At 39.3% G+C, this 13,802-nt stretch overlaps 1 protein-coding gene across 3 annotated transcripts in view; it reads right to left on the bottom strand.

Annotated features, from left to right (window-relative positions):
- RPS6KC1 (ribosomal protein S6 kinase C1) overlaps positions 1-13,802 on the bottom strand; it is a 197,708-nt gene that overhangs the window by 148,767 nt on the left and 35,139 nt on the right. For all 3 annotated transcript variants that reach the window (XM_082616018.1, XM_082616023.1, XM_082616019.1), the window contains exon 4: positions 2,189-2,304. In XM_082616018.1, coding sequence (XP_082472144.1) covers positions 2,189-2,304 — 116 coding nt within the window. The remainder of the gene's footprint in view (positions 1-2,188; positions 2,305-13,802) is intronic.

Raw genomic sequence — 13,802 nt, 5'->3', positions numbered from 1 at the left:
ATAAAATAAATAAGCTACCAGGATATACTGTACAACACAGGGAATGTAGCCAATATTTTATGATAATTATAAATGGAGTATAACCTTTAAAAATTGTGAATCACTATGTTGTACACCTGAAACCTATATAATGTTGTAAATCAACTATACCTGAATTTAAAAATATATATATATGTGGAAAAAGAAACTTTGTTGTATGAGACAAATAAACCCTTTTCTTGTTTAAGATAATATGGTGAGTTTTGCTGTTGTTATTGTTTATCTGCAGCTAAATAACCTTCAAAGACCATATTTACTGATCTCTACGTAAAGAAACTAAGCATCACTGTTGTGATATTACCAAATCAGTATCTCTCTCCTGCCAAGCACAGTGCTTAAGATATTTCCAAATATTTTCCAAGACTAGCTTGACTTCTCTTAAACTGCCTGATCTTTTCTTCCTTTCCTTTTGTTTCTCATTCCACAAAGCCTAAAAATAAGTGTCTTCCAGCAACAGCTACAATTAGGAATTCCCAGACCCAAAAGAAATAGAATGAGCAGCTAGCTTTCATTTAAATTGTTCAGTCTATGATCTGACCTCTATATCCCTTTTTTAGCCCTTGGCATGTGTTAATTTCCAAGACTGCCTTTCACAATTTCTACAGAGCAATATTCTTCTTGCTTAATAATGCTGCCATGGGGTTTCCCTGATGGCACAGTGGTTAAAAACCCACCTGCCAATGCAGGGACACGGGTTCGAGCCCTGGTCCGGGAAGATCCCACATGCCACAGAGCAACTAAGCCCCTGTGTCACAACTACTGAGCCTGCGCACTAGAGCCCGGGAGCCGCAACTACTGAGCCCGTGTGCTACAATTACTGAGCCCACGTGCTACAACTACTGAGCCCGCGTGCTACAACTACTGAAGCCTGCGCGCCCAGAGCCCATGCTCCGCAGCAAGAGAAGCCACCACGATGAGAAGCCCGCACACCACAATGAAGAGTAGCCCCTGCTCACCACAACTAGAGAAAGCCCACGTGCAGCAACGAAGACCCAATGCAGCCAAGAAAATTAATTAAAAAATAATAATAAATAATGCTGCCTTTTTCTAGAAGCATAGATTCGCTGCCACATAGAAACAGCTGTATTTAGTAAAGAGCTAAATACTGTATCAATTTGACTTGGCCTTTTATCCTAAACATCTGCATTAGGTCATGAGCAGAAGCCAAATTTATCATCTCAGCCGTGTTTACAGAGTAATGAAAAATTAAGCAATTAAGTCAATCAGCAAGAATCTTATTGTTACTACAAACTTTTATACTACTCTTTCTATTTCTAAGTCATACGTTTATAATATCTTTCAAATGATCAACTTCCTTCAGTAAACTAAAATAGGTCATAAAAAATAAATTCCTTTTGTAGATCCTTTGGTATATCCTTTTTTAAGATCCTCATATACCTTGCTGCCTATATGGTCTAAGAAATGACATATATACAATTGAGTAGATTTTTAGTTAAAGAAGGGAAAAAATAATTATGGCACAATCATCTAGCTTTTTTCTAGAGAGCTAAATGAAATAGGAAAAGACATTAATATTATAAATAAAGACATTGATATTAACCGACAACTAGCACAGGTTCAATACAAAATAAGCTAGAAAATTATTATTTAAAATGATAATGAACTCAGAATGAAGGCATTACATGTCAAGAAACTTAAAACGCTACTATCCAAACATCTGTGGTAATACAACTTGTACTAGTCTACCTCTTTAAGTTGTATGGTGACTATTTTTGTTCTATCTTTGCATAGCTTAGTCTAATTAGAACAAATTTAATATAGACTAATAGAAAAGAAGCCTACTACTGAAAGACACCTCAAAAAGTGAAGATAACTACTGGAGTTTCATCATATTTAAACATTTTCATGTATTTCAATTATGATGGAGTGAATTAGATCATCTCTAAACCCTCAGCATCGTTTTTTTTTAAATCTGTGAATCGAAAATTATATACAGTTCTACATGAGAAACAGAAGACATGCCGTGGACATTGTTATTTAGCTATTAACTTCTACTTATTTTAGTGAATAATGAAATTCAAAAGTAAATGACATTTTGTTTTAAAAACAACTTGAATCTTGCTTTACTACAAATTAGAAAACAAAGACATTTAATAAAATACGAAATATTCCAGAAAGAACACCAAACCTTGAAAAAATCTTCAAGCTGTTTACTGTTATAAAGAGCAGGAATATTGGCAGAGAATTGTAGTAGATCTTCAGCACACTGTCTCCTCTCTTCAATAACAGTTTCATCAAACCGTCCTAGAATTAAATAAGAATCAACACTTAAGGAAAGAAAGATCAAACACTGATTTATGTTAGTTTATGTTCACAATTTAGAAAGCAGCAGCAGGCCTATCACTGCCTATTTGCTCTGCTTATCAGGCAACTTTCTGAAGTCAAATCTAGTCTCTACAGTTGGAATCAGTAGTGCTCCCACCAGAAAAGAAAATAATGTTTCTGATAAAACAAGAGGCAGAGGTGTCAACTAGTAAATAAATAATGCAGTCATAATCTAAAGCCTGTCAATATAAAAAACTAAGAAGCTGGTAATTTGAAACTAAAGTTGAAAGCAGAATTAATAAAGAACTCAAATGGTTTTCTATAGTAGTTTAATACTGTAATTACTCATATAATTTTCCCTTTCCCACTCTTTTTTGATTTATAAACGGAGGTGAAGAGAGAAAATTACGAGAACATCTGTATGTCAGTGGGGTCAAAAACCTCAGCTTGAAGCAAAAAACTTTCAAGCCAAATTCCATGTGTGACGCTGTCAGTGTACATGAAAGCACACTTGTGAGAAAAAAGAGAACACACACAACACAGTGAGCTCTGGTTTGCAAGGTGATCGAAAGGTGGTTTTCAAAGAATTTTTTTTAATGATATATACAGTTTGAATGCTGATAAGACATTTTCAAATATGACCATTTTGTACTACTCTCAGATAAGATTACCGGTTGGCATTTGTCACATGCCATGTATCATACTGATTGCAATTTAGGTTCAAAAAAATAGAAAATCAAAAGAGTAACACATCCCATACTTAAGTGGTTTGCAAAATGTTAATAGAAAGCTGAGGTATAAAGAGATTCCTAGTTATAGGCACCACAACTTATTGGAAATAAGTCAACTTCTTTGCCGTTATCACTACAAAGAAGCAAATGAAAGAAAGGGAGGAAACAAAGAAACAGATGGATTAAAACAGAGCCCTCACTTGCTTTAGTCAAAGCATTAAACTACATCTGAGAGTACAAAGAGAAAAGAGGTTACTTTTGCAGTGCCACACTTCTTGCAGTAGCTCAATAAGTATTAATATAACTATAAAGTAAGGAAATTTATTTTTTACTAACTTTTTAAAATATCACTTCTATTTGCCACCCACTCAGAAATACAATTAATGATTAAATTTTGGTGTGCTAACTAAATTTGTGCCAACTCTCTACTCTCCCTTGTTTATGGGGAAATCTGTTTCAAAATGCTCAACTCTATTGTAAAAACACATAATTACGAAAAAGATGTTCTAAACTAGGAAATGTCACATCTAATCCAACATACTTTAATTTAAAACCAGCCCTTATAGTAAGATTATACTATATCCCAGCTAAAAAACTTGACATAATAATTAGACTTTGTGGAAAATAACAGATTGAGGTTCAAACATTTTGATTTTAATCATGATATCACCTTAAAATGGTTAACAATGTTTTATAGAAAGTAAACAGGTTTTTAAAAGTCTATGGAATGTAAATAAGCAAGGTAGCATGATCACATTAAAAATGCTTGTCAACCTAAAGATAAAAGAGAGAGAGAGATTCCTAGTTATACTACCCACAGCAAGAATTTGAAACTGAACCACTAAATACCTCAGCTCAATGTGTCTCATGCTTATGGTGAAATGTCTACTTCATGGTAACTAAAAGAAATGGTTTTAGAGCTAGACCTGGGTTCAAACTACTTGCTCTATCATTCACTAGCTATAAAATCTTAGGCAGATTATTTCCTAATTTACAAAACAGAGTAAATGAGCAATGTACTTAAAATGAGCAGTTCCATACCAGGCACATAGTAAGCACTTAATAAACCAATCATGGTGTCTTTAAATCTTCAAGTACCATCATAGTGTCTGGCATACAGAACATGCTAATATATTTTTGTTGACTGTATGAGTGAATAATAAAAACATAGAAATACTTTCTAACACAAAGAACTATCTTACAGTGGAACATTCTATCCTAGAAGATAGTCATCTTTCACTGATAAGAAATTTTAGGGACTTCCCTGGTGGTCCAGTGGTAAAGAATCCGCCTTCCAATCAATTCTGGGTCAGGGAACTAAGATCCCACGTGCTGCAGGGCAACTAAGCCCTGCACCACAACTATTGAGCACGCATGCCACAACTAGAGAGCACACGTGCCACGAACTACAGAGCACGTGTGCTCTGGAACACGCGTGCCACAACTACAGAGCCCACACACTCTGGAGCCTGCGCGCCACAACCAGAGAAGAGAAAACCTGCACGCCACAACTAGAGAGAAGCCTGCATGCCGCAATGAAGATCCCACGTGCCACCAGACCCGACACAGCCAAAAAAAGAAAGAAAGAAAAAGAAATTTTAACAGTGGGTCCATAAACAACCCCCTATGCTTAATGGATGGGTTACAACAATCCTACAAAACTCCACGCATATGTCCACGGGTACGTTTTTCTAGGGAAAAGATCTGTAACTTGTATCAGCATCCTCAAAGAGTCCACGCCCAGTAAAGGTTAGCAGGCAAGTGGCAATCAATTAGAGGATTCCTAACATTCAGTATGCTACTTCGTTTACTTTGGGATAGCCAGTTGCTATCCCCATATCTGTTCTCGCCTTCTTTCTAAGTAAAATAATCCCCAATTTCTAACTAGGTACATGGCGGCCCAGGGGGAAAAAAAAAAAGACTATAATTTCCATCTTACCTTGCAGTTACATGTGGACACGGACTAAATTCTGGCCAATAACATATAAACAAAAGTTATTTTGCAGATTACCAGAAATCTCTTTAAGAGACAACTGATATACACCCTCACCTCCCCACCTCCCGCTTTTTCTTCTATCTCCTTTCCCCTTTCCAAGAAGTACTATGATGTGGGAGGTTAAAAATGATATAGCAACAAGGCAGGAGCTTGGATTCCTGATTACTTTGGAGCTGCCCTGTCTCCTACGCTGCCCTGCATAGGCTACCTCCAGAGCTCATGCCATGAGAAAAAAATTGACGTCTATCTGGTTTTAAGTTTTGTCACAAGTAACCAAACCTAATATAATCCATTATGCTAAATCTGCTTTCCTATTAGTTCCCAGTTCATAGGCAACAATTACATTAAATTCTTCCAATGACAAAAAACACATCTAAAATGACGCTGCTAGCATACCTATCAATAATATTATCTGGAAACAAACTGCTAAGAGCCCTAACATGTAGAGCAAATTCTGTGGCCTGGAAACAATCTAAGATATTCAATCTTGGGGAAAAAAACGTAGGCCAAACAGGTTAAAATGACAGCTAAATGTCCATTATTCCTTGTTTTGCCTAAATAAGAAATTAAGTATGCATCGGTGCTTATGATTATTGTCCAACATATTTATCCTTTAAACAAAAAAGTAAACTGCAGTACTTGTAAATTAGTATTTATGTGAGCATCTGCAATCTAAGAACAGAAATCCAGAAAATGCACACGTTATATTATGCTTCAACCCACAAGACCACCTGATATTATCTGTAAATGAACTAACAACTTGTTGAAAAATTTTAATGAAAAACTTCCTATTATTTGATGACATCCTAAAAAAGTCTCATTTACTGGCTGAAACAAATACATAAAAATTTAGCTGCTTTAATCCTAGTGTGATCAATGGCTCATCCCACCTCCCTATTAAACTAGATTTAAATGCTTAAGCAACAAGCATATCACTTCTAAATAGAATAAACATGTCAAAAGTGCATCTTTGTTATATTTCTATTGATCTATGCATTTCTATTCCACTAAACTTGGACAAGCAGAGACAAATTAGAACATTTTTCAGAATGGAGTAAAACCAAAATTAAAGGCTAATGCATTAAAAGGTTCAATTACACTGAATCCTATCATCAGAGCTAATATGATGAAAGAACATGCTCACTTCTTTGTTCCTAAGATATTTCAAAATAACAACAACAAAAAATAGTATTGGCAGCACAAAGAGAAGCAGATGAATTTTAATGCAGTAACTACTGGCCCTAATATACGTTAAAAAGCTACCTAATTTGAAAATTAGATTGAGTTAGCAAGATGCTAATGGTAGACAACACACTAGTGGTTATTCTCAAATTGTTAATCTTTTAATATCATCAACCTCCCTTAAAAGGCAACAACAAAGAGAAATTAATAAACAGGTGCTTCTCTTATCAGTGCTTTAAATTTCCATTCACAGGAATGGAAATTTTTTTATTTTCCTGTAAAGAGAGTAGAAAATTTATATGTAATTGTGATAGAAAATGTAAAACAAATTTTTCCTGAGGTTTATTATACAATATTACATATTACATACTATATTATTTGTGTGTGAGTATGTATATATTATCTTTAAGCCACTCCACCACCTCCAAATTACTGAACAGTGGTTTGCTATTAAAAGCTGCAAAAGGAAAATTAAACCAAAACCTTCTAACAAAGCTGGTAAAGCATCAGAAATAAAGTCTCTCTCTTTGATTTATAAGCTGCCTTTGAGACTTTCTCTACGTTTTTTTAATTACGTAGAACAACTCCTGAAAGCAGCGTTCACAACTTTTTTAAAATGCAAATGTCGGTGACCAAAAACTGATTATACAAAACGAAAAGTTATCCTTGACCAGTAAGAAACTAGACAGAAAAGCTTGGTGCTAATTCTTAACTGTATTAAAAATTCATTCACAGAGTAAAAAGAAAAAGAGGGAGGCCAACGTTCTCAGGTGTGAATTCCCTCTAGTCAACAGCACCAAGAACATACCTCTAGTTAAACAAGCTGGATTTAAGACTCCGAGAAAGTATACTATGGGGAACCCTGAGGCATTTCACTAAGAGGGTGTTAGAAAGGACTTACAGGATATGAGCCTGTGTTAGGTGCTTTGGGGAAAGATTCAAAGAAGTGGGGCTTTGTTTGCCCTGGCTTGGATGCTGTTAGGAAGCAGGAGTAATTCTATGATTCTGTTAATTCTATCTAATTTTATGATTCTATGATTCTAATAAATCTTACTATGAGGCAAGAAGAATGAAGAGGCTAAGCCTGTGATTTATAAGAAAAAAAGCTGTAGTCATCACGATAGCCAGGGTGAAGATATGCTTGATCATTTTTGTGACTTGAAAAATGTTTTTGTCTGTGTTCAGACATGATTACAGAGTGGTCTCGTTTTAGTCTTGATCCAAGGACACAGAGTGGCCTTGTCTAATGTTCCTGTTCTGTGAAACTGCTTACGTTCAACAGAAGAACAGCACAGCTTAGCTGTGAATGCCAGGCCAACTTTAAGAAACACCAAAGTCAAACAAATAGGTAGTACCGGGCCAGTTCTTTCTTAGATCTGTCAGGAACTGCTTTGCCTTTCTCACAGGAAATCATAGTGTGAGGAGAGATGTAATAAAGCAAACAAAAAACAATGATCTAATCATGAGAAAACAATCAGATCAACATTGTGAAACCTACAAAACAACTGTGTCATACTCTTTAAAAATGTCAATGTCATGAAAGACCAAAAAAAAATGCATAAGGAATAGTCTAGATTAAAGAAACAAACCTAGAAGCATAATCCTGGATCCAAAAAAGAAAAAAATCTATAAAAACCATTTTTAGAATAACTGGAAAAATCTGAATATTGACTACATATTTGATAATAGTCTTATATCAATGCTAAATTCCTTGAGTGCTAAATTCCTTGAATAATATGGTATTGTGACTATAGGGGAAATATGGGAAGTAGGGATGAAATGTCACAATATCTGCAACTTATTCTCAAGTGGTTCAGTAAAAAAATGATACATACACACAGAGATACAGGAAAATGTGGCAAAATGTTCATCGGTGAACTTGGACAAAAGGTATGTAAGTGTTCACTACACTGTTCTTTAGGGTCTTTTGGTAAATTTGAAAATTTTGCAAGTTAAAAAAAATTGGAGAAAAATAAAATGAGTTAAGGGTCATACTGGTGAGATGTAGAACCACAAGGGGAAAACAACTAACTCAGCCTAAAGGAAACAGAACATCCTAGAAGAGGAGACAGCTAAAAATCTTAAAGGCTAACCAGAACGTTCTCAGTGGAACAGTGCAACACTGAAGAAGGAGACAGAGAAAGTGCGGTACGTTAGAGGAAGGCAGACCGAGCAACAGATGAGAGCTAACAGTAGCTGACGTTGTGTCAAGCACTGAACTATACACACTACGGATATGATCCTCAGAACAGGAAGCTATAATCCCTAACTCACCAATAACAAAATAGGCTCAGATGTTAATTTGTACAAGATCACACCGCTAAGTAAATAATGGAGAGAAGATTTGGGCCTAAATCTATCTGACTCCAAAAGGTATGTTCTTTTCACTGTAACACTAGAAGAGTAACTACATATCCAATGGTTCTGTAAATTACAATAGGACTCTCTTTTGCAGCTGAGGCTTACGTACTAAAAATGTGAGAATAGCTAAAAGACAGATGATTAACCAACAATTCCCTCCACACAACCACAGCTGCTGCCTGCAAGGTTCACTGCAACTATAAGTATTACAAATGGACTGTACCATTTATTGAAAGAGATAAATTGCTCACTTACTAAGATTAATAAGAAAATTTCACTCTTTAATATATAAGGATGTGGAGAAAAGCTGAAAATAATCCACTAGCAACAGACAATAATAGCTAAGAACCTCAACCAATTCAGAAGCCGCTCCCTTTCACCCAGTGACAAGCTTATTGTTTAAGAAGCCGGGCTATACATCTCCCAACATTAAAGTTACAGCTACTTGGGTGCAGTTGAATTCCACAGTACAGAACGTATAAGGCAGAAAGTAAAAATATCCCTCCACCCACATCATCATAGGCTATACACATTAGGTATGACTTCACACAAATATGTATGTCTAAACACAGATGGGATCTTACTAAACATATTGCTATGCAACATTTGTTTTCTGTATCTTGGACATCTTTCTATATCAGTGTATCTCAAATAGCTGCAGAATTCTATTAATTGGCTAAATTATGGCACATCCATAGAATCACACAGTGAGAAAATTCCGTGTCAGTATTGAAAATGCTTCAAGGAAACCCACGTGTATATACATATATGTGTGTTCATATATGTGCTGTGTGTTCTCAAAGTTTGGTCCACAGACTACTGGGGGTCCCCCCGAGGGCCTTTTAAGGTATCAACAAGGTCAAAACCATTTTCATAATAATACCAAGACAGCAGTTGCATTTTTCACCACATTGACATTTGCACTGATAATCTAAAAGCAATGGCAGTAAAACTGCTGACCTCTTGGCATGAATCAAGACAATGACACCAAACTATACTTACTAGTACTCATCATATTCCTTATTGCCACTCACTCATATTAAATCTTTTTAAATGCCAGTTTCACGTGCGAATGTCCTTGATGAAACAGTAAAAATTATTAACTTTATTAAACCTCAATCCTGGGCTTCCCTGGTGGCGCAGTGGTTGAGAATCTGCCTGCCAATGCAGGGGACACGGGTTCGAGCCCTAGTCTGGGAGGATCCCACATGCCGCGGAGCAGCTGGCCCCGTGAGCCACAATTACTGAGCCTGCGCGTCTGGAGCCTGTGCTCCGCAACGGGAGAGGCTGCGATGGTGAAAGGCCCACGCACCGCGATGAGGAGTGGCCCCCACTTGCCGCAGCTGGAGAAAGCCCTCGTACAGAAACGAAGACGCAACATAGCCATAAATAAATAAATAATAAATAAATAAATTAAAAAAAAAAAAAAAAAAAACCTCAATCCTTGAGACCATTTCTAGTTTTTTTCTTTATCTTTGGCTGCGTCGGGTCTTAGTTGCAGCGTGCCGGCTCTTTGTTGTGGTGCGCGGGCTTCTCTCTAGTTGTGGCATGCAGGTTTTCTCTTATGTAGTTGTGACGTGTGGGTTCCAGAGGGCTCTGTAGTCTGCGGCACGTGGGCTCTAGGTGAGACGTGAGAGCTCAGTAGTTGTGGCACACGGGCTTAGTTGCCCCGTGGCATGTGGGATCACAGTTCCCTGACCAGGGATCAAACCTGTGTCCCCTGAATTGCAAGGTGGATTCTTTACCACTGGACCACCAGGGAAGTCCCTGAGACCATTTCTTTTTAAAAGTCTATGGGTTAAAAAAAAACTATAACTACTCAGACTTGGATATTTGACAGATATTCTCTCAAAAATAAACAAACTGAGCCTAACACTTCAAGTAAAACAACCAATGGCATTGTTTTCAGTGATGAAATTCAAGCTGTCAATTCACTATAAGCTTGACAGCTTCGCAATACTTAAAAAATTTCCTTTAGAGATCTGTGATATTAACAATTTTTGATATTATATAATGAAATGGGTCAACATTTTCAAGATCTGCATAACTCAAGGAACCAATCTTTTTCAAATGATCAATGCATGATGTTACAAGCTCATGCATAAGTAAAATATCCATTCAAATCTAAGACAGACCAGGTGGATTTTTTTTTAAATTTTTTACTCTTTTTTTTTTTTTGCCTGTATTGGGTCTTCGTTGCTGCACATGGGCTTTCTCTAGTTGTGGTGAGTGGGGGCTACTCTTCGTTGAGATGTGCGGGCTTCTCATTGTGGTGGCTTCTCTTGCTGAGAAGCACGGGCTCTAGGAGCGCAGGCTTCAGCAGCTGCAGCACGCAGGCTCAGTAGTTGAGTCACACAGGTCCTAGAGCGCATCGGCTTCAGTAATTGCAGCGCGTTGGCTCAGCAGTTGGAGAGCGCGGGCTCTAGGGCGTGTAGGCTTCAGTAGTTGTGGTGCGTGGGCTCAGTAGTTGTGGCTCACAGGCTCTAGAGCACAGACTCAGTAGTTGTGGCCCATGGGCTTAGTTGCTCTGCAGCATGTGGGATCTTCCCGGACCAGGGATCTAACCCATGTCCCTGCATTGGCAGGCAGATTCTTAACCACTGCACCACCAGGGAAGTCCCCAGACCAAGGGATTTTAATACAACAAAGTACCAAAGGTTCACTGACAGGGTTTCAGATTCCATAATGCAATTAAACCTTTAAGAAATTACTGCTGTGGGGGGTGGAGTCAAGGAGGCAGAGTGGGAGGATGCAGAGTTTGCATCCCCCCACAACTAGGGCACCTACCAGATGCTGGTGGGGGACCTAAACACCCAAGGGGACAGGAGGAACCCCCAAGCGACAAGGTAGGACGTAGGGGGCAACAAGAGGGGAGGAGAAGTAGAGGCCGAACGGGAACAGCACCCCTGAGGGGTGGCTGGGGGAGGGAAGGGGTTCCCAAGCCTTCAGAGACCCTTGGGGGTTCAGAGGATCAGAGGGGAAAGCAGCTAGCATTTCCCCTGCCCAATCGGGCCCCGGGAAGCCTGCTGGGGTCCCAGGCCAGGTCCTCTGCCCTCCAGGGCCACTTCTGGCCATGTGGGTCCTGGGGGCATGGGAGGGACGGGGGGAAAGAAGAGGAGAGGCTCCAATCCCTGAGGGATCGGAGGATCAGGGAGGGAACGCAGCTTGCATTTCCCCCACCTAGGCAGGCCCCGGGAGGCCTGCTGGGCTCCCTGGCCTGGTCCTCTACCTTCCAGGGTGCCCTCCGACTGCGTGAGTCGTAGAGGCGTGGGAGCAAGGTGGTGGGGGGGAAGGAGAGAGGAATACAAGGGACCCTCCAGGAATGGAGGATCGGGGGGAATGTGCCTAGCATTTCCCCTGGCCACTCGGGCCCGGGGAGCCTGCTGGGGTCCTGGGCCTGGTCCTCGATCATCCAAGATCCCCTCCAGCCATGTGGGTCCTAGGGGCATGGCGGGGGGAGGTGGGGAGAGAGTAGAGGCGAACGGGGAGGGACACTCTGGGATGGAAAGATCAGCGGGGAGAAGCGCAGCTAACATTTCCCCAACCAATCCAACCCCGGGGACCCTGCTGAGGTCCTGGACCTCATCATCCACACTCGGAGGCCAGAGGCACTCCAGGGCCCCTCTGGCTGCACAGAGCCTATGCCCTTCCCCCATCCACCCAGGTCCCGTGGGTCCTAAACCTAGACCCCGCCCCCACCTAATCCACACCCGTGCCTAAGCCCCACCTCCCACAGCCAAGGCCTTTTCTGGTTGTTTTTCTTTTCCCTTTTTCTTGCTACTGTGGTTCTGTCTTATCTTCTCGTTATTGTTTCATCTATATTTTTATGTTTTCTAATATATCTGTTAGTTTTCTAACCTTATTTTATTTTTTACTCTTTGTTATTGTCTCCTCCCTTTTTTTCTTTGCCACCCCACGTGGCTTGCGGGATCTTGGTTCACAGGCCAGGGGTTGGGCCTGAGCCCCTGTGGTAGGAGCTCCGAGTCTGAACCACTGGACTAACAGAGAACCACAGACCCCAAGGAATATTAATCAGACTGAGGTCTCCCGGAGGTCCTCGTCCCACCACCAAGACCTGGCTCTACCCAACAGCCTACAAACTCCAGTGCTGGAAGCCTCAGGCCAAACAACCAGTAAGACAGGAACATAGTCCCACCCATTAAAAAAAAAACCCAAAAAACAAAAATGAGACAATAAAAAACCATGTTACAGATAAAGGAGCAAAGTAAAAACCTACGACCAAGTAAATGAAGAGGAAATAAGCAAACTACCTGAAAAAGAATTCAGAGTAATGACAGTACAAAGATCCAAAATCTCAGAAACAGAATGGAGGCACAGATCAAGAAAATACAAGAAGTATTTAAGAAAGACCTAGAAGAACTAAAGAACAAACAGAGATGAACAACACAATAAATGAAATTAAAAATACACGAGCAGGAATCAACAGCAGAATAACTGAGGCAGAAGAACGAATAAGTGAGCTGGAAGACGGAATGGTGGAAATAACTGCCGAAGAGCAGAATAAAGACAAAAGAATGAAAAGAATTGAAGACAATCTCAAAGACCTCTGAGAAAATATTCAAAGAGATTATAGTCAAAAACTTCCCTAATGTGGGAAAGGAAATAGCCACCCAAGTCCAGGAAGCACACAGAGTCCCATACAGGATAAACCCTAGGAGAAACACACCAACACACATATTAATCAAACTATCAAAAATTAAATTCAAAGAAAAAAATATTTAAAGCAGCAAGGGAAAAGCAAAAAATAACATACAAGGGAATCCCCATAAGGTTATCAGCTGGTTTTTCAGCAGAAGCTCTGCTGGCCAGAAGGGAGTGGCAGGGTATACTTAAAGTAATGAAAGAGGAAAACCTACAACCAAGATTACTCTACACAGCAAGGATCTCATTCAGATTTGATGGAAAAATTAAAACCTTTACAGACAAGCAAAAGTTAAGAGAATTTGGCAACACCAAACCAGCTTTACAACAAATGCTATAGGAACTTCTCTAGGTGAAGAAAAAGACCCACAGAAACAAACCTAAAATAATTAAGAAAATGGTAATAGGAACATACATATCGATAAATACCTTAAATGTAAATGGATTAAATGCCCCAACCAAAAGACACAGACTGGCTGAATGGATACAAAAACAAGACCTGTATATATATGCTGTCTACAAGAGATCTACTTCAGACGTAGGGA

The sequence above is a fragment of the Mesoplodon mirus genome (assembly GCF_964341445.2).
Source record: "Mesoplodon mirus genome assembly, chromosome: 3".
NCBI lineage: Eukaryota > Metazoa > Chordata > Mammalia > Artiodactyla > Ziphiidae > Mesoplodon > Mesoplodon mirus.
This window is presented reverse-complemented; position numbering and strand designations above follow the sequence as displayed.